Source organism: Hyperoodon ampullatus (genome assembly GCF_949752795.1).
Source record: "Hyperoodon ampullatus genome assembly, chromosome: 2".
Lineage (NCBI taxonomy): Eukaryota > Metazoa > Chordata > Mammalia > Artiodactyla > Ziphiidae > Hyperoodon > Hyperoodon ampullatus.
Genome location: NC_136915.1, coordinates 92199457 through 92221263, shown reverse-complemented (window position 1 = coordinate 92221263; position 21807 = coordinate 92199457). Strand labels below are relative to the sequence as shown.

General features: G+C 33.1%; 1 protein-coding gene across 4 annotated transcripts in view; it reads left to right on the top strand.

Moving 5' to 3' along the window:
- The window catches only part of COL11A1 (collagen type XI alpha 1 chain), a gene marked incomplete at both ends in the record, with an annotated part of 206353 nt that overhangs the window by 21539 nt on the left and 163007 nt on the right, over nt 1-21807 (top strand). For all 4 annotated transcript variants that reach the window (XM_079696519.1, XM_079696517.1, XM_079696520.1 and 1 more), the window contains 2 exons: nt 4799-5012; nt 8313-8475. In XM_079696519.1, coding sequence (XP_079552645.1) covers nt 4799-5012; nt 8313-8475 — 377 coding nt within the window. The remainder of the gene's footprint in view (nt 1-4798; nt 5013-8312; nt 8476-21807) is intronic.

Sequence of the window (21807 nt, the reverse complement as noted above, 5' to 3'; positions counted from 1 at the left end):
TTATTATGCTATATAATGCACAATTATGGGGGGATTTTTCATAATAGTTTGAAAAATACTCAGTGAATATTTTCTTTCTGTCCATGAAAACACTAAATGACCTAATAGTACTAATTATCTAGAAATCATGATAATGTAGGGAAAGGGAGTTGAGCAGTGAAATGCCAATTTCTGAGTGTCACATTTTCTAAGCAGGTAACTTGTTATGAGTACTTGCCTGCTATTGGATACATGTTGATTATTATTTGTTACAACTTCACTAAGTTGAGTGGCCTTGTTCTTATTTAACAGAAGAAATTGAGTTTCACTGAGTCTCTGATTTGTCCAAATTACAGGAGGCCAATATTTAATGCAGAGTTTGTCTGTTGCCAAGGCCAATATTGTCTGTATTATCAAGTATCCCTTTTTGGTGTTTTGGGATATTTTCAGAAACAATTTATCATTTAAATTCTTCATATTATCCTCTACTGTCTTCACCTGAAGGAATTTGAGTTCCCTATTTTCACATAAAACTGTTTTCTAGCAACAGAAAATTTATAAATCAAGGTACTAAAAATTAACAAAACAAGAAAGCATATTTTTTGAGAAAGAATATTTTAAAGTTTTTTTTTTTTTTTTTTTTTTGCGGTACGTGGGCCTCTCACTGTTGTGGCCTCTCCCGTTGCGGAGCATAGGCTCCGGACGCGCAGGCTCAGCAACCATGGCTCACGGGACCAGCCGCTCCGCGGCATGTGGGATCTTCCCGGACAGGGGCACGAACCTGTGTCCCCTGCATCGGCAGGCGGACTCTCAACCACTGTGCCACCAGAGAAGCCCTAAAGTATTTTTGAAAATACACTTATTTTGATAAATCATTGATTCTCCCAAAATATTTCCTGTTTTGCAATTATTTGTGGTGGACAAAAGAAACAAACTGAAAATATAAAGACTATTAATGCACAATTTTTCTGACAAACTAAAATTAAAATGTTTATTAAATCCATGAAATATTTTTCAAATCAAATGTGAAAGTTTTAAATAGTAAAAACTAAGCTGCTTTTCTATTTATTTGCACTCTAATGCAGAAATAGGAAAAGGATGGGAATTTTCAAGAGAGAAAAAAATAGATTACTGGAAATGCTGTAGAAATACTGAAGAAGTTAGTTTATATTTTTTTATATTTGGCTTATCATCTCAGGGCAGTTTTTCTGCCCTCCAGTGTGGTAGTTATTTTGATTATTTCTGTTGTTTTATCTTGGAAAAAGAATACAACCTATGTCTCTAGGATCTCCTTCCATGTCAGTTAACAGAATATATCAACATTTTTCCCTCTTCTCAAAACATTGTGTCTTAGGTATATGATTCTAATAATGAGTAGTTCAGATAGGAAGAGATATCCATGGTAAAGACCTCATTTTTCCCCCGTGCAAATGATTATAGACTTATCTTCCTAGAGGATAGAGCTTCTTGTCAAATAATAATAAAGGGCATTTAATAAAAATTACCAATGACACATTCACCATTAAAAAAATCTGAACAGTGAAAATGTGAATAGTATTCTCTATAAAAAATAGTAAGAAAGATCTTTGAAAATTTATTTGGAATATATTTTCTTCCATTACGAAAACACAAAATAGCAGCTTCTTTCCAATAAATAAAGTAAGCAGTATTATTGGAAACTTCAATATTGGGGTGGGGGTAAGAGTTTTCAGATTGTCATAATACTCTGTAGAATTAAGGTATATGTCCTCCAAAGTCCCAATTTGAGACCTTGAATTTAAATATCTGAGAACTCTGTGCCTGTGAACTGAATAGAAGCTGTAATTTGCAAATTCTATCTGGCCTCTTTAGAACACTTGCTGTAGGACAGATGCTATGCAAGAAACTGTGTATATTGATCTTTATGTTCATAACCACCTGGAAAGGGGAATATTTAAACCCAAATTATAGATTAGGAGTTAGAAAAGTGAAATATTTGAATATAATCACAGAACCTGTGGATGAATGAAGCTGAGAGACAGTTTGGGGTTTTTTTAGACTAAAGTAGGCTTTTCCCACTAGGCCAAATGACCTTCACTCCTCATTTAAAAAACCCTACCAACCACTAAGCTACATCAGAAAGAGATTTTATTTAAATGGAGACATATTCTGCATGGAAATATATTGAACACAAGTTAAAAATTAAAATCAAATAATAAAGTTATTGTGCTTTTTTCATATCGAATGTATTCATGGATGCAGTATCTGTTGATGTTAAAAGCCCATTTTAAGAATCACTATTGAATCTGATATACTCAGAGTGAATTATGATTATTATCACATGTATAGGATTTATGTATACACACTTATTAAAGGTAGTAATAACATTTTTTTCTTTAACAGCAGTCATTTAACAGAAAGGATGCTTTATTGTTAGTTTGTATTTATAGATTTCAAAACATATTATTTAAGTTGCAAAATTCCACATTTTATCTGTATCATATATACTGATCACTACTATTTTAGATAAAATTTCACATCTTAAGTGGTTGACTTTGTGTTGTTGAACTTATAGTGATTTCTCTCTGACAAATTTAGTTGGTTATGAAAAACTTTGATTAGTATCTAATAGGGAGGAATCTAAGGTAGGTGTCTAGGTTATACTGTGAACATTTTGACATCAAGTCATGATTTTTTACACAACTAAATTTTCTTTTTTAAAGGTCATAGTGTAAAGATTATAATTAAAACCTTATTGCTTAATTTTAAATTGAGAAATACTTCCATAATTGAAAGATTTTACTCAGTGTAGTTTGAAGTTGACAATTTTCAAAAGTTATGTTATATAAATCGGATAATTAATTAAAATTTGTTGCAACTTATTTAGCCTTATATGAATATACTATTTTCTGAAATTCCTCTTTTTCTAAATGTCTCTATGTAGATCTTATTTCATAATGTTTTTGCAAAAATGAAAAAGATATTGTTTTCTCCACCTCATAGTATTTCAGCATCATTTTTCAATGTATGAGATATTTGAAAATTGAGGTATTTAGGGAAAGAAGTCCTATAATTCTCAACATTTTGAGTTATTCATTTGAAGAAAAAACTTATTTGCTGTGGAGTTTCCTCAATAATAAGCTGAATTACCCAGATTTTTATTTGTAGTATAAGCAGCTAAAAGGTATTTTTTTTAATTGATGTGTTTTATTACCTGTCAATTTTATATACATGATTATTTTTCTCTATTGATTTTCATGAATATAAAACTGGAGAAATCTGTGACACAAATCTAATCAAACAAAACTCTCTCTCTCTCTCTCTCTCTCTCTCTCTCTATATATATATATATATATATATCTTTTTTTTTTGCCATGAAAGCAAGGCTTTTATGATATATTTATGATATAGTGAAGTTGTATTATTGGTAAGTTATTTTAAAAATTAAAATTGATAATTTTAATTAAACACTTTTTAGTTTGGAGATATTTATCTAGATTCTAGATAGATAAATTAGAACCAAATAATTAACATTAATTGGCTGTTTTCTTTGTGACATATTCTTATTTACTTTCCACAACATTTTAACTAATTTCCATTTCATAAGACATCTTTCCACTACATTAAGTGGCTGCATAGATTTCCACCGTATAAATGTTTTGTATTTTATTTAACCAATCCCAACCATTGCAGGTGATTTTAACATTTTATGATTATAAATAGTGTTCTGATGAATTGACTTAACAAAATATCTTTATATATAAGCATCCCTATCACCTCTGTAAATTCTAAGAAGTAAAATTGCTAGTCTCCTACAGTTTTTTGAATTTGAATCAATGGCAGTCATATTCATTTATTTTTATTATTTTATACTACTATACATAATAGAATATGGAATGAATGGACTGAATATGGAATCTCTTGGTGTTGGCCCAGATATCATTGATTACATATGCACATATACACCAGTTTTGCATATGGAAAACTTTTTAATTTAAATAATCTCATCCTTCTTTACTTTTGTCCCAGGGTAGTAAAAGGATTAAATAAGATATATATGTAAAACTATTTTTGATAAATAGAACCCACAATTTTATATGCAGTGTTTTTATTAAAAAAACATACAATAGTCATTGCTTAACTACCTGAGATATACTTGTGGTAACCATTTAATTTATATATTTATTTAATAAATGCTTTCTAAGAACTTATGTAGATATGGTCCAATGCTGGATATTTGGGATATGATGATGAGAGGGAAAAGAAAAAAAAAATCTTCCTTCTTGAATTTAGAATCAAATTAACCAATTACCTAAAAGTTCTGACTTATAATGACATAAGATTTTTATTAGTGAAACTTCATTGTGTGATAGGAAAAACTGCTCAGAAACTCTTTAGCTTTTGAAGAAATGACTAAAAGTGTACCTTCATATGTTGTGTCCTTACAATACCACTTTAAAGAGAGGATAGATGGCCACAGATTAGATAAGGGCAGAAAATACAAATCTTACACCAGAATTTCTACTTAAGTGTTTTAAAAGTGCTTATTGTGTGTTTGATATTGAACTGGAACCATGATCTTATTTCCTAACCATGAATTCAATTTTACATAATACTTGTGCTTTAAATGAGTGGTGGTAAAGTTTGAATACAGCTTCAACAATTGTTTCAGACAAAGATTAATAGAATCCCTTCTCCATTGGTTTTTAAATCTGTATTGTTGTTACTGTTTGAAATTTGGTTACTTGTTAAGGCCACTTAGTAAGCTCAAAAATAATAAGGTGATCAAGGAATAATTTGGAAATTTAGAATTTTTGACTCTTTGGCATTTTCTTCCCAGGAGAAACTTTTCCAGAGGATTTTTCAATATTATTTACAGTAAAACCCAAAAAAGGAATTCAGTCTTTTCTTTTATCTATATATAATGAGCATGGTATTCAGCAAATTGGTGTGGAGGTTGGGAGATCACCTGTTTTCCTGTATGAAGACCACACTGGAAAACCTGCCCCAGAAGACTACCCCCTCTTTAGAACTGTTAACATCGCAGATGGAAAGTAAGTAGCACAATAATCCAATGTTTTAGCTGTGTTGAAAACAATTCTTTCATTTGATCATTTAACAAATATTTATAAAGTGTGATGCAGGGTTTCTAGGGAATGGTGATATAGAAGTGAACAAAACAATAAAATACCTAATCATACATAGTTTACAGTCTGGGTAGACACATAATGAATGATAAAAAATTACTAATAAATAGTTTATCAGATAGTGATAAGTGAGAGAGAGAGAAATATAGCAGTAAAGAGAATAGGGGATGATGGTGGGGAGTGCTGTTTTAAGGAGTGAGGTCAGGGATAGTCTCACTAAGAAGGTGACATGTGAAGGAGGTGGGGTGCATGCCATGCTGATAATTAAAAGCATACTATTCCAGATGGAGGAAAAGCAAATACACAACCTCTGATTCTGTGTGTGGCTGATTTGGTCTAAGCAACATCAAGGATGCCAGTGTGGCAGAAACAGTGTGGGATGATGAGGATGGAGAATCAGTGGGAGGCCAAATGGTATAACACATTGTAGGTGGTTGTAAACACTTTGGATTTTATTCTAAGTGAAATAGAAAGTCACTGTAGACTTTTTTTTTTTTGCGGTACGTGGGCCTCTCACTGCTGTGGCCTCTCCCGATGCGGAGCACAGGCTCCGGATGCGCAGGCCCAGCAGCCATGGCTCACGGGCCCAGCTGCTCCGCGGCATGCGGGATCCTCCCAGACCGGGGCACGAACCCGTGTCCCCTGCATCGGCAGGCGGACTCTCAACCACTGCGCCACCAGGGAAGCCCTACTGTAGACTTTTTGAGCAGAAGAATGACCTGATTTGACTTCCTTTACCAATCATGTTAATATTGACAATCATAGGAAGCTTTATATAGTACTCGATATGTGCTACGTACTGTTCTAAACACTTTATACATAGTCAACTTATTTAATTTTTCACGACTCTTGGAAGAAAATAATATTAATAAACCCATTTTACAGATAAGGGAAGTGAGGCACTGGGAGTTTAAGTAACATATATTTGAAAAGTGGCAGAGATAGGGTTTGAACTCAGGTAGTCGCACTTTCCAGTAACAACCACTCTTCTCAAAATCACGCTGAATTCTGTGTTGTGAATATTGCCTATCACTTAGGGAGCAGCTAAAGACAAATAAATGTTTATTAAATTTACTCGGTATTTTTTTTGCTGAATTCAGGCTACTAAAAAAAAGATTTATCAGAAATATGACATTTGGTTGTAGACATAAGAAAGAAATAGCTGTTCAGGTGGAAAAAAAAATTCACACTCAGATTATCATTGTCAGGACCATGGAAAAACCTTCATCTCTGTGCAGGGAAAACTGGGCTTTCATGAGTAATTTACATCATTATCCTTAATAATTCATATGAAAAGTGATGATAGTTCTATGAATGAAAATACATCAGGGGCAGGAATGTAGAGTGTACAGTTTTAGACAGAACCATCCTCTTTGGCATAGTTGCGTTGAGCAAAGACATATTGGAAGTGAGAGGGTGGGCATGTGGGGATATAGAGGAGAGCATTCCAGGCAGAGTGAAGAATATGTGAAAGGAACAAGAAAGAGGCAGCGGTGGTTGGGGTACAGGGAATCAGAAAGCAAAAATTTGGACATGAGATCAGAGACTGACAGGGCGAGGAAAAGTAAGGACTTCAGTTTTTATTGAGAGTATTTTATTAGTTTTTAGCAAGACAGAAACTTGATCTGACTTATATTTTTAAATGGTCACTCTGGTTGCATCAGAGTAGTAGCAGGGACCAGTCAGGAGTCTAGGTGAGAGGCATGGGTACTTGGACAAAGTTGTGAGCCTTTGAATTCTGTGTATACTGTGAATATAAGATTGACAGATTTTCTGATGATATGAATGTGTAGTATGAGAGAAAAAGAATAATTAAGAATGACTCCAAAACTTGGGGTTAATTTAATATTTTGAATATTATATGTGATACCATGATTATGACATTATTATCAGAGCTTAAATTAATTCAACAAAAATATCAAGTTTAGAGTCCTAATCACCTTTCAACAATTGAAATAATTCAATTTTATTTTCTGTTAGTGAAAAGCACATACCCACAATAATAGAGATGGTTTAATTTAAGACACAGTCTTCTTGGCAGAAACGTGTAAATTTTACTCTCACAGTATTAAGTGCCTCCTAATATAAATCTTTGCTCAAGTCAAACCAAGCAGATGCCTATGCTAGTTGAAAGTGCTACGGAAAGATCAAAGATTAAGTGTACATGGAAATATACTTGGTCCTCATCAGTAGCCATGCCAAGTCACATGAAACAGATATTTTAGAAAGGCTCCTGCAACTTTTTTGGTACTTTATTTTATGGATCTAGTCCTAGAAACTTCTGGAATATTAATTTAGCACTTTTCGTTTGGAAAAAAAAATAGAGTGGCTTGCAAAATCAAAGTGTGTTCCACTTAGTTGTTTATGTTAGCACCATATACTGTTAATAAAACCCACCATTTTACAGTATGATTAGGGTATTTATGTTTCCAAAGGGCTGGCCACGTCTCTCCCCAGGTCTGTCATCACTGCCCTGAATTAGCTGGAGCAGTAGCTTCAGAGTGAATTGAGACTCACTCCACACATGCGTTGACTATGCTTTCTTTCAATGTTCCCACTTCCTGCCAACCCTGGAAAGAAGGAGAGATATTGTGTCTCAGTCTTGGATCCTGCCCACAGTAGTGATCTATAACTGTCTTGAAATTGAAGTGGAAAAAGAAAACGAAAGCACTTGAAATAAATGTGCCTAAAGACAGAGAAGCACATTGTGTCTTACAATTAGAACGTTCATTTGTTCCAGATGGAGCGTTCATTCAATTAGCAGACATACCCTTTAACAGTCTATCTCAGGCGATCTCTCGTGCAGAATTTTTTTAAGTGGAATTCCATTTTGGAAGAGAGCATTTACGTACATAGAAACTATTAATTACTCCATATCCCACCCCTAATCTCTATCAAATACCGTCATCAGGACATGGTGAGATTAAGCTTTTGTTACAACACAAAGTGAAGCAAAGGATGGTCACTTTCTTATCAACATAGACAGCCAATCCTGCTGTGCATCTTACAGTGCTGGTGTGTCTTTTTGAGTACCTAGCACTGTTCTGGGTTAATAGAAAGTAGTCACCTGTTAACTGATTAATAAATGAGCCTACATTTTGTATACTTTCAGATTATGTGTATAATTTAAAATACATTGTATTTTAATGTGAGTAATGGTTTGGCAACATCTTTGGAACTTACAAAAGAATTACTTGGCTTTTTAAGGTGGCACCGGGTAGCAATCAGCGTGGAGAAGAAAACTGTGACAATGATTGTTGATTGTAAGATGAAAACCACAAAACCACTTGACAGAAGTGAGAGAGCAATCGTTGACACCAGTGGAATTACAGTTTTTGGAACAAGAATTTTGGATGAAGAAGTTTTTGAGGTAAATCAAACTTTATTTTAAGCTGAATATTATTAAATCAGATGAACTGAGTTAACAGTAACAATCAATATATGCTATAAAGCAAAGTTGTAAACTCTAAAGGGTGACCTACTTTCTTCCCCCGTGGGTGTAGCAGTGATGTTTTCTATTGTTCAGTAAGAGAATGAGTAGACAATGGTGACTGTAACGCCTGGGAAGCTTTAACAGAGATTGGTTGATTTAAACACAGGCATGCTATTCTCCTGGGAAGAGCAAATGACTTTCCTCTTAGTACTTTGTATTATTTTCTTTGGAGAAAAGAACATTTTCTTCACTTCCTCCTCTCAGAGATTAATTTAATGAAATGTACAAGTCTCATATTTTGCCTTTCTCTGTTCTTTGTGAATGTTTCCAAGGTAAAATAGAGATACTGCAAAAGATGACCTGTAATTTTTAAAAATCACTATTTTAATAATGTGAAGGTCATGGTAAAAATCTCCTTTCCAATTATAATTTGCCAGTTATGATAATCACATTCTTTCTTTTAATTCTTCAATCGTTGGACCTGGTAACTCTTGCTTTAATTTTCATTTAGTCAATCATTTACAGAACAAACAGACCAGACCCCATAAAGGGATGCACTCCTGAGATATTAGTCATTACTGTGATGATTGTTTTTGTATAATTTCTGAATAATTTATTTTTCAAAGTGTAACAAAGTAAAGCTGTGTAATATATTATGGATTAATAGACAAGTTTTAGATGGAAGATTTGCTGTATTCTGTTGAAATGTGTGTGTATATATATATATTTATATATATACACACAGATATGTACACATAGAGATGTACACACACACACACACACACACACACAGTATGTATTTTCACAAAAAGCACAATGTAAATTCAGAGGGTCAGTAGAATATTGCATCCCTGTACTTAGTTATATAATCTATGGCATAATTTTAAATATAATTAATATTTGTGACATTTTCAGATTATTTGGAATTCTATTTGTTTTTGAGTTTCTGCATTAGTATGTACCTAAGCCTTTGACTCTAAACAAAATGTTTTAACACATCATGTCATACTAAATTAATGACAAATTGATTCGGGCAATGTATAATAATATAGTCTCAGATCTCTGATATCAGGCATTGATTGCACACAAATGATAAATCAGTATTTATTTATTAGATGAATGAATATTATAAACAAATTAAATTTTAGGCTTACAAAGTTCTATTTTAAAATTAAACTCTTCATGAACATCAGTTTCACAAACTAAACTTATTTTTGTAATATCCATCCTTATTTTCCTGGAACATAAATGAATAATATGGAAGAAATATATCAGTGGATGGTTTCATTTCATACATTAGTTTAATCTATTGCTGTACGTATTCACAGAGCCCATTGAAGTTAAACAACAGAAATTAAAAGTAGAATTTTTTTGTCATAGATGATTAGAACATATAAAGAGGAAATATAGAAGAGAAAATATACAAATTGATATTAATTAATTAATCCTCAAAATTTACTGACCCTGAAATATAATATTTGATATATGTACATGTTGATTAGATTTTTTCATACAGTTTCATAGCATTGAGACTTCTATTTTTACCTGAGCTTACTTCTAGGTGAATATCATTTAATTTTTATTTTTTACTCCACTCCAACACACATACCAAACCAGACTATACTCCAGCTTCTTTCCCATATACTACACTCGGGCTCACTGGGGTCCAGTTTAGAGTTTTCAAGTATAGTTACAGACTATCACAGTAAGTTCTTTTTTCAAAATAAATAATTGAACCTGATGTTGCATATTAAAAAATACGTAATAAATTCCTCTGTGTTTCAGAGGCTGATTATGGTATCAACAATTAAAATACATAAAAATGATTTCCTTAAAATATTTCCATATTTTTTTTTTAACATCTTCATTGGAGCACAACTGCGGTACAATGGTGTGTTACCTTCTGTTTTACAACAAAGTGAATCAGCCATACATACACACACATCCCCATATCTCTTCCCTCCTGCATCTCCCTCCCTCCCACCCTCCCCATCCCACCCCTCGAGGTGGTCACAAAGCACCGAGCTGATCTACCTGTGCCATGCGGCTGCCCCCCACCAGCTATCGATTCTACACCTGGTAGGTTCTATATGTCCATGACACTCTCTCACTATGTCCCAGCTTATGCTTCCCCCTACCCATGTCCTCAAGTCCATTCTCTACTAGGTCTGCGTCCTTATTCCCGTCCTGCCCCTTGGTTCTTCATAACTTTTTTTTTTTTGATTCCATATATATGTGTTAGCATACGGTATTTGTTTCTCTCTTTCTGACTTACTTCACTCTGTATGACAGACCCTAGGTGCATCCACCTCACTACAAATAACTCAATTTCATTTCTTTTTATGGCTGAGTAATATTCCATTGTATATATGTGCCACATCTTCTTTATCCATTCATCTGTCGATTCCATATGTTTTCAACCACTGCTAACCCAAATACCTCTAGCCAAGAGGCATCTAGTAAATAACCAAAGACAAAGGTACTGGAAGCAAAGATTATTATTATTCTCTTTGATTAATTCTTAACTTTCTAATATATAAACCATATTGTAAATCTTGAAGTAACTTCAGCTGTTTATTTCAAAAAACTCTATTAAACCACTAGAAAAATAATCTTTAAAAGACTCATTAATGAAACCTTTAGTGAGTATGACATTGGGTAGCAAAAATAAGTTTATTAAGTTGCTTCGCATCTTGGAGTTTCATGAAAACCTCTGGAACTTTAAATATAACATTTATTTTATATGAAGTGCAGTTAGTTTTGAAAAAGCAAATGCAGAACCTTTACTTTTAGGTTTATCTTGTACTATCTTTGATCAATTAAATAGGGAAACTATTTTTACTTAATAAAATATTGGGAAGGCTTTAGAATAAGAATGTTTGAATTGGAGGAAATTTTGTATTTATCTAATCCACATATCAGAATAGTCATCATACATAAATTCAGGTCTTACTTCCTAAAGTGTATTATTGTATGGCTATATAAAATTTTAAAAACAATGTAGTCTTCTCCACTTGATAAAATATTATGAAGAAAATAAATGATTCAGACACACAGATTTTTAAATTGGAATAAAATTTTCTGACTCCTTTTGTGAAATTAGTTCATCTTATCTGAATATGTTTTTATTGTATCTTTCCCTAAAACTTACTCAAACATTTTTCCTTTCATTTTGGTTTGTGTTATGGTACCTATCTAGATTTTTGAATCTTTGCAACTAAATGTTTAAAAATTGAACTAAAAATGGCAGGAGATAGGAATGGTACCATGTTTGCATTATTTTAGTGTTTGATAAACAGTTGTAGTGATGAAGATGATGTAAAAACACCAGTGATTTATTAATCTCAAAACTGTAAATATTACTTCTTTGGAAGTAGTATCATTCCACTTTAGATGCAAATTTGTTTAGTGTATATAATTTTGTCTATATATGGCCCTACATTTATGCAATGGTAATATTAATGGCAATAAATGCTAAAAAGTCCATATTTGTATTGCAATCTGAAGAGTATAAAAAATTCACCAATAAACAGATGAAAGCAAAACTGGAAATATTTTAAAAAGTGTGATGAAGTTAGTTTATATGAAAATGTCAAAATGAATATATAGGCCCATAATTCAGATTATATAATTTCAGCATAGCAGTGAATCTAAGAAATGATTCTGGAATGAGAAAAATCTGATTTTGAATGCCAGTAGCTAGCTTAATTATGTTTCCCTGTGCAATAAATTTTGCTGGTTTTAATTTCTCAGTCTTCAAATGGGAATAGTAATATAATCTCTCTCAAGTATTTATAAAAAATTGAATTTATGTATATAAAGTGCTTAAAATACTAGTATTAATTTTATGTATATATATGGTTATATGTTATGTGTTAATTTATTTATGCACTAATATGTAGTTTTCTTCATTATTATAACTTCTTTTTTATCTTACAACTCTGACTTTTTAAATACATTTTTATATGAGTGAGCAACAATGACCCATATATCACAAGTCCTTAGTGGTCTGACTTGTAAACGAAGTGCTTCTTTCTGGGCTACTGCTTGTTTACAAGGTACCTTGTGGGAATTAGATAAATTTTCCCTTTCTAGACAGAGGTAACACCTGGATATGGACCTTAGTGAGTGGAACCTGGTCTGAGGGGGTGAATATTTTCATGCAGGCACAAAATATCCAACCAACCCTAGTGGACAGACTTGATTTGTTCTAGTTTAATAATACACTTCAAAAAAAGAAAAGCTAAATTAGAAGAAGAGTCACACTGCCTATATTGATTATTAATAAAATTACTTTTGGAGTCTTATAAAGAGGAAATTTTTTTTACTGAATATCAAGTTGTAGCCATTATAACTCCAGTTTTCAAAGCATTGCTATTTCCATCTTATTTTTCTTTTTTAATGAATCAAAGTGGGTTATTCCAAGTCTTTTATATTTGTAACAACTATCTATCTTTGGGCAGATTGTTTCTTTCTTTTGAAGCAATAAGAGAAATATGATGGCAATTTGAGCGGAAAAGCTTGTTAATGAAATTTTTCATTTTTTCAAACTTCTCAGAAGAGATTTTTGCATTCAATTTTCTTTGGAGGAATTAATGAATAATAATTTATAAAAGCTCTACTATTTCAGTAGTTCTTCAAGGCCTGAAAACTTACCTTAAAGTAATAATAGCCATCTCAAATATTTTGTTAAGAATTTGAGGGCTTCCCTGGTGGCGCTGTGGTTGAGAGTCCGCTTGCAGGGGACACAGGTTCGTGCCCCGGTCCGGGAAGATCCCACATGCCGTGGAGCGGCTGGGCCCGTGAGCCATGGCCGCTGAGCCTGCGCGTCCGGGGCCTGTGCTCTGCAAAGGGAGAGGCCACAACAGTGAGAGGCCCGCATACTGGAAAAAACAAACAAACAAACAAAAAACAAACAAGAATTTGATTACTGACTTGTGATGTCCATGTGTCTTTTTACTACATATATTTTCCAAGGTACATACCTAAAAAAAAAAAATTGTATGCTAGTAAACATAGTTTTTATATACAACAGCATGATAAGTTGCAGGTAGCTTTCCGATTTATCTACCTTTCCCAGTCTAGATGCATTTAGGTCATAGTCCTTGAGATTTTTTTTCTCTATTTATCAAGGTATAATTGAAGTACAATAAGTTGCAAATATCAAAAGTGTACCATTTAATCAGTTGTGGCATATGTATATACCTCTGAAATCAACATCATAGTCAAGAAAATAAACATTGCCATCACACCCAGAGGAAGTGTCCTCCTGCATTTTTATGATCCATCTCTTCTTCCACCCTAACCCCAGCAATCACTAATTTGCTTTTTATCACTATAGCTTATTTGTTCTAGAATTTTTATAAATGGAATTGTGCTGAATGCACTCTTTAGCTTGGCTTTTTTTTCTGTCAGCATACCATTTTTGAGATTTATCCATGTCTTCATATGTATCTTTATTTTGCTTATTTTTCTGAACAGTATTCCAATGTACGAATAAACCACAATTTCTTCATTCATCTATTCTGTTAAAAGGCATTTGGATTATTTCCAGATTTTGGCTATGGCATATAAAGCTCTTGTGAACAATCATATATAAATTTCATGTGGGCATTTATTTTTATACCTAGAAGTGGAATGCTTGAGTTATTTGGCAGGTGCATGTTTAACTTAATTAAAAAAAAAAAAAAAGGAACTGTCAAATTGTGTTCCAAAGTGACATTAATCATTTTACACTCCCTCCAGCAGTGAATGAGAGTTGCACTTGTTCTGCATCCTTGTCAACCCTTTATCTGGTCATTCCTTTACATTTTAGCCATTCTAAGTGGTTATGTACAAGTGTTTCATTGTGGTTTTAACTGGCATTTCCCTGATGACAGATGATGATAAGCATATTTTCAGGTTCTTGTTGGACATTTATGCATCTTCTTTTGTGAGGTGTCTTGCCCATTAAAAAAATGGCAGCTATATTCTGATTATGACACTTTAAGAGTTCTTTATGTATCATGCATATACTTTTTAAAAAAATTAACTAATTAATTAATATATTTATTTTTGGCTGCGTTCCGTCTTTGTTGCTCTCTAGTTTCAGTGCACGGGCGTCTCATTGCCGTGGCTTCTTTTGTTGCGGCATGGGCTCTAGGTGTGCGGGCTTCGGTAGTTGTGGCACATGGGCTCAGTAGTTATAGCTCACAGGCTCTAGAGTGCAGGCTAAGTAGCTGTGGCACACAGGTTTAGTTGCTCCACGGCATGTGAGATCTTCCTGGACCAGGACTCAAACACGTGTCCCCTGCATTGGCAGGCGGATTCTTAACCACTGCACCACCAGGGAAGTCTCATGCATGCACTTTGATAGATATGTTCAAATAATTTTTCCAGCATGTGGCTTGCCTTTTTATTTTCTTAATGATGTCTTTCAAAGTGTGAATGCTTTTCATTTTGATAAAGTTGTTTATCAATTTTGTTGTTCATGTTTTACACTTTTTGTGTTCTAAGAAACTTTTACCTACACCAAAATCACAAGATCTCCTGCTATTAGACATGTTGAAGTTTTACATTTTACACATAGGTCATACCTCATTTTGAGTTAATATTTGTGTATGGCATGAGGTAAATATCAACACTGATTGTTTTTACATAGGATATCCAGTTCATCTAGCATCCTTTATTAAAAAAAAGTTTTCTTTTATTCATTGGATTATCTTGGCTTCTGTGTTAGAAATCAGTTGACTACATATGAGTAAATCTCTTACTGAACTCTCAACTATCACATTCCATTGATTTATTTGTCTCTTTTTTCACTGATACCAAATCATCTTGATTACAGTAATTTTGTAGGATGTTGGAAATCAGGTGAGGTAACTGTTCCAACTTTTATTCTTTGTAAACATTGCTTTGTTTAATTTAGGTTATCTGCACTCTGCAAAAGATTTAGAATAAGCTTGTCAATTTCTAAAATAAAATTAAGGTTTTAATTGGGATTGCATTTAAGCGATAGAGCAAAATGAAGAGAATCAATATTTTAACAAACATTGAGCTTTCCGTTTTCTGAGGGTGGTGTGACTTTTCATTAATTTTGGTCTTCTTTAATTCCTCTTACAATGTTTCCTAGTTTTCAGTGTAGACATTGTGGACATCTTTTATTCATTTTGTTCTTAGGTTGTTTTTATTTTTATTTTTTTGATGCTATAGTAAATAAAATCATTTTTAATTTTATCTTTCAATATCTTGTTGCTATTATATAAAAACACAATAGGTTTTAAAAATATTAACATTGTATCCTCCAAACTTGTTAAATTCATTTTAATAAATGAGTTAGTTCAGGTATTTTTTAAATGCAAATAATCATGCAATCTGCGAACCGGGACCTTTCACTACTTTCTATTTTTATACCTTTTATTTATTTTTCCTATGACAATGGATAGGACCTCCACCAAAATGTTGAATAGAAGTGATGAAACAGACATTCTTATTTTTTTTGTTTTTCTGTTCTTAGGTAAATAAATATTCAGTCTTCAGCTATTAAGTATGATATTGGTTGTAAGTGTTCAATGTAAATTTATCAGTTTAAAAAGTTCACTACTTGTCTTAGTTCCCTAAAAGTTTTTTATCATGAATGTATATTGAATTTTGTTAAATGATTTTTATGTTTTTATTGCAATGATAATTTTCTTTTCTGTTAGCATATTGAATTTTATTGATTGATTTTCAAATGTTTAAAATCAACTTTTCATTCCTTAGGTAGACCCCATTTGGACATGATATATTATTTTTTTTATATAGTGTTGGATTTGATTTGCTAAAAAATCTTTAGGATTTTGAACCTTTATTAATGAGAGATATTATTGGTATATGATTCTCTCTATTTGTAATGTCTTTGTCAAGTTTTGGTGTTAGGATAATACTGGCCTCATAAAGTGATTTAGAAAGTGATCTCATCTGTTTTCTGAAAAATTTTTTGTATGGTTGATGTTGTTTCTCTCTTGAATGCTGCATAGAAAAAATGTCAGGTGTCAGAGTTTCCTTTTTAGAAACTTTTAAAACATATTTAATTTCATTCCTAGGTATAGGTTAATTAATTTTTTCTGATTTTTAAAACATCAATCTTGATAAATTTTACATTTAAAGAAATTTTTCTAGGTCAGTGAGTTGTTGAATTTGTTGGCATAAAGTTGTTTGTAGTATTTTCTTGTCTACATTTAATGTCTGTAAGATTACTGGTGGTAACTAATTTTCATTCCGGATAATAATGATCTGTATTCTCTCTCTTTTTTTCCTAGATCAATCAGTTTAATAAGCCTTTGAAAATTTTGTTGATATTTTTAACAAATCATATTTGGCTCTTTTTTTTTTTTTTTTTTTTTTTTTTTGTGGTACGCGGGCCTCTCACTGTTGTGGCCTCTCCTGCTGCAGAGCACAGGCTCCGGACACGCGGGCCCAGCGGCCATGGCTCACGGGCCCAGCCGTTCCGTGGCATGTGGGATCTTCCTGGACCGGGGCATGAACCCGCGTCCCCTGCATCAGCAGGCGGACTCCCAGCCACTGCGCCACCAGGGAAGCCCATATTTGGCTCTTTTTATTATCTCTCTCAACTGACCTCTTTTCTATTCCATTATTGTAGTTCTCTTTATCCTAAATTTGGAAGAGGTAAATCTTTTTTTCTGGTCTTGCAAAGCGGAAAGTCATTATTTTCAGATCCATTATTTGCCAGTATAAACATTTAAAGCTATACATTTCTCTTTAAACAGTTTTAGCTGCATCCCATAAATGTGTTATATATATTTTTTATGGTCATTCAGTTAAAACAGTTCCTAATTTCCTTTTTTATTTCATCTATGACCTATGAATTATAGAGAGGTAATGTCTAGATACGTGTTTTTCTTAGATTGCTTATTATTATTGATGTCTAATATAATTCTATTTCTGTCTGACAGTACACTTGCTGTGATCTCATTCCATTCAGATTTATTTACAGTCTTTTGATGGCCCAGCTTGTAGTCAGTCTATCTTGGTGAATGTAGCACATGTCTTTAACAAAAAATGTGTTGTGAAATTGTTGGACTGAGTGCTTTATAGTTTTAAATAGCTATTTTGACGTCTCTTTTTTAGAGTTTTAACAACTGGGTTATCTCAGAGTTGGCATTTGTTTATTATCTTTTAAAAATGATTTATTAATATATTTTATTTCTTTAAAGCTGTTTTAGGTTCACAGAAAAATTGAGTGAAAAGTATAGGGAGTTTCCATATAGCCTTGTGCGCACACACACGCAGCTTCCCCCACTAGCAACATCCCTACCAGAGTGGCACATTTGTGGCAGTGGATGAATGTATATCAACACATCATTATCAGCCAAAATCCATAGTTTATATTAGGGTTTTGTACATTCTGCATGTTTTGGCAAATGTATAATGACATGTATTCACCAATACATGTACACAGTAGTATCTTACTAAATGGTTTCATGCCCTAAAAATTCTCTGTGCTCCACCTATTCATTGCCTCCTCTCCCCTAAGCTCTTCCATTTAGGGGAGTTTTTACTGGCTGCTTAGTTTTGCTTTTTCCAAGATGTCATATAGTTAGAATCATACAGTTTTTAGTCTTTTCATGTCAGCTCCTTTCACTTAGTAACATGCATTTACATTCCCTCCATGTCCTTCATGGCTTGATAGCTCATCTCTTTTTAGTAGTGAATAATATTCCACTGTTTGTATCACAGTTTATTTATCCATTCATTTACTGAAGGACCTACTGATTGCTTCCAAATTTTGGTAACTATGAATAACTCTGCTGTAAACAACTGTGTGCAGGTTTTCGTGTGGATATGTTTTCAACCTCTTAGGGTAAATACCATGGAGCATAATTGCTGGATCATATGGTATGAGTATGATTCGTTGTATAAGAAATTGGAAAACTGCTTTCCAAAGGGACTGTACTATCTTGCATTATCACCACAATGAATGAAAGTTATTGCTTCACAGTTTTGGCACTATTTGGATGTTGTCCATTCTGATAGGTGTATAGTAAGTAGTATCTCATTTTAGTTTGCATTTCCCTGATGACACGTTGAACGCCTTTTCATATATGCTTACTTGCCACCTGTATATCTTCTTTGCTGATGTGTCTGTGAATGTATTTTGACCATTTTTTAAGCGGGTTATAGTTGAATTTTAAATGTTCTTTGTATATTTTGGAGAAGAGTTCCTTATCATTTGTGTCTTTTGCAGGTATTTTCTCGCAGTTTGGCTTGTCTTCTCATTCCCTTGACATTGTATTTCATGGAGTAAAAGTTTTTAATTTTAATGAAGTGCAGCTTATCAATTATTTCTTTCATGCATCATGCCTTTGATGTGATAGCTAAAAAGTCATTGCCATACCCAAGGTCATCTAACCTTTCTTATATGTTATCTCCTAGGAGTTTTATAGTTTTGCATTTTACATTTAGATCAATGACATATTTTGAGTACATTTTTGTGAAGGGTGTAAGGTTTGTGTTTAGATTCAGTTTTTTGTACGTGGATTTCCAGTTGTTCTAGTAACATTTGTTGAAACGACTGTCTTTACTCCATTGTATTGTCCTTGTTTGCTCCTTTGTCAAAGATAAGTTGACTGTACTTACATGGGTCTACTTCAGGGCTCTGTATACTGTTCCATTGATCTATTTGTCTGTTCTTTCACGAATACCACATTGTCTTGAATACTGTAGCTTTATAGTAAGTCTTGAAGTCAGGTGGTGTCAGTTCTCCACCTTTGTTTTACGCGTTCAATATTGAGTTGGCTATTCTGGGCCTTTTACCTCTTATTATAAATTTTAGAATCAGTTTGACAATATTCACAAAATAATTTCCTGGGATTTCTTTTAATTTATTTTTTTGGCTGCATTGGATTTTCATTGCTGCGAACGGGCATTCTCTGGTTGAGGTGAGCGGGAGCTACTCTTCGTTGCTTCTCATTGCGGTGGCTTCTCTTGCTGTGAAGCATGGGCTCTAGGTTCATAGGCTTCATTAGTTGTCGCATGCAGGATCAGTAGTTGTGGCTCACGGGCTTAGTTGCCCCGAGGTATGTGGGATCTTCCCGACCAGAGCTCAAACCCATGTCCTCTGCATTGGCAGGCGGATTCTTAACCACTGAGCCACCAGAGAAGTCCATTTCTTGGGATTTTAACTGGGAGAGTTGACTTTATAGATCAAGTTGGGAACCTTACATCTTGGCAATACTGAGTCTTTCTAACTGTGAAAATGGAATGTTTCTCAATTATTTAGTACTTCTTTTATATTTCATCAGTATTTTGTAGTTTTCCTCATGTAGATCTTGTTCATATTTTGTTATTGTTTTCAATTTCACTCATTTCACCTCTAATTTTTATCATTCTTTTCTTCTGCTTATTTTGGAATTAACTTGCTCTTCCTTTTCTAGTTTTCTAAGGTGGAAACTTCGATGATTTATTTTCAATTTTTCTTCTTTTCTAGTATTTGCATTCTATGTTAGAAATTTCTCTGTGACAACTGCTTTTGCTGCATCCTACACTTTTGATAAGTTGTGTTTTTATTTTCATTTAGTTCAAAAATATTTTAAAATTTTCTTTGAGATAGCACCATTGACTCGTGTTATTTGGAAATTGTAGTTTATTCTCCAAGTTTTTTCAAACTTTACAGACATCTTTCTGTTATTGATTTCTAGTTTAATTTCACTGTGTTCTAAGGGCTGATATCATATGATTCTATTTTAAATTGATTAAAGTGTGTTTTATGGCTCAGAATGTGGTCTGTTTTTGTGAATGTTCCATGTGAGCTTGAGAAAAATGTGTAATCTGCTGTTGTGGATAAAGAAGTGTATACATGTCAATTATATCCACTTGACTGATAGTGCTGTTGAGTTCAACTATGTCCTTACTAGTTTTCTGTAGCTGGACCTGTTGGTTTCTCGTAGAAGGGTGTTAAACTTTCCAACTATGATATTAGATTACTCTATTTCTTCTTGCAGTTATATCAGTTTTTGCCTCATGTATTTTACTTTGATATTCTGTTGTTAGGCACATACACATTAAGGACTATTATTCTTGGACTATTGACTCCTTTATCAGTATGTAATATCTCTATCTTGGATAACTTTTCTTGTTCTGAAGTCTACTGTGCCTAAATTAATATAGCTATTCTCACTTTCTTTTGATTAGTGATAATATGGTATATCTTTTCCATCCCTATACTTTTTTTTTTTCTTTTTTTTTGGAGAGTAGTTGCTTTACTGTATTGTGTTAGTTTCTGCTGGACAGCAAAGTGAATCAGCCACACATATACATATATCCTCTCTTCCTTGGATTTCTTTCCCATTTAGGTCACCACAGAGCATTGAGTAGAGTTCCCTGTGCTATACAATCTGTTCTCATTAGTTATCTATTTTATACATAGTAGTGTATATATGTCAATCTCAGTTTCCCAGTCCATCTCACCCCCTTCCCCTCTTGGTATCCATATGTTTGTTCTCTACATTGTGTCTCTATTTCTGCTTTGCATATAAGTTCATCTATACCATTTTTCTAGATTCCACATATATGCATTAATATATGGTATTTCTTTTTCTCTTTCTGACTTACTTAACTCTGTATGACAGTCTCTATGTCCATCCACGTCTCTGCAAATGACCCAATTTCATTCCTTTTTATGGCTGAGTAATATTCCATTGTATATATATACCACATTTCTTTATGCATTTCTCTGTTGATGGTCATTTAGGCTGCTTCCATGTCCTGGCTATTGTAAACAGTGCTCCAATGAACATTGGGGTGCATGTATCTTTTTGAATTATGGTATCTCCATCCCTATACTTTTAATCTATATGTGTCTTTATATTGAAAGTAGGTTTCTTGTAAACAACATATAGTTGGGCCTTGTTTTTTGATCCATTCTGACAATCTCTGTCTTTTAGTGGGTATATTTGGACCACTGATGTTTAAAATGATTATTAATATAGATGAATTTACATCTACCATATTTGCTACTGTTTTCTATTTGCTGCCTTTTATTTTTGTTCATATTTGTCTTCTATTACTTTTCTGCCTTCTTTTTTGGTTTAAATTGAGCATTTTTATGATTCCATTTTCACCATTTTCTTGGCATATCAATTATACTTCTTTTATTACTTATTTTAGTGGTTACCCTATCATTTGCAATATACATTTACAACTAATCCAAGTCTACTTTCAAATACTACTATACTATTTCACAGGTAGTACAAGTACCTTATAATAATAATGTAATCCTTATTCCTCCCT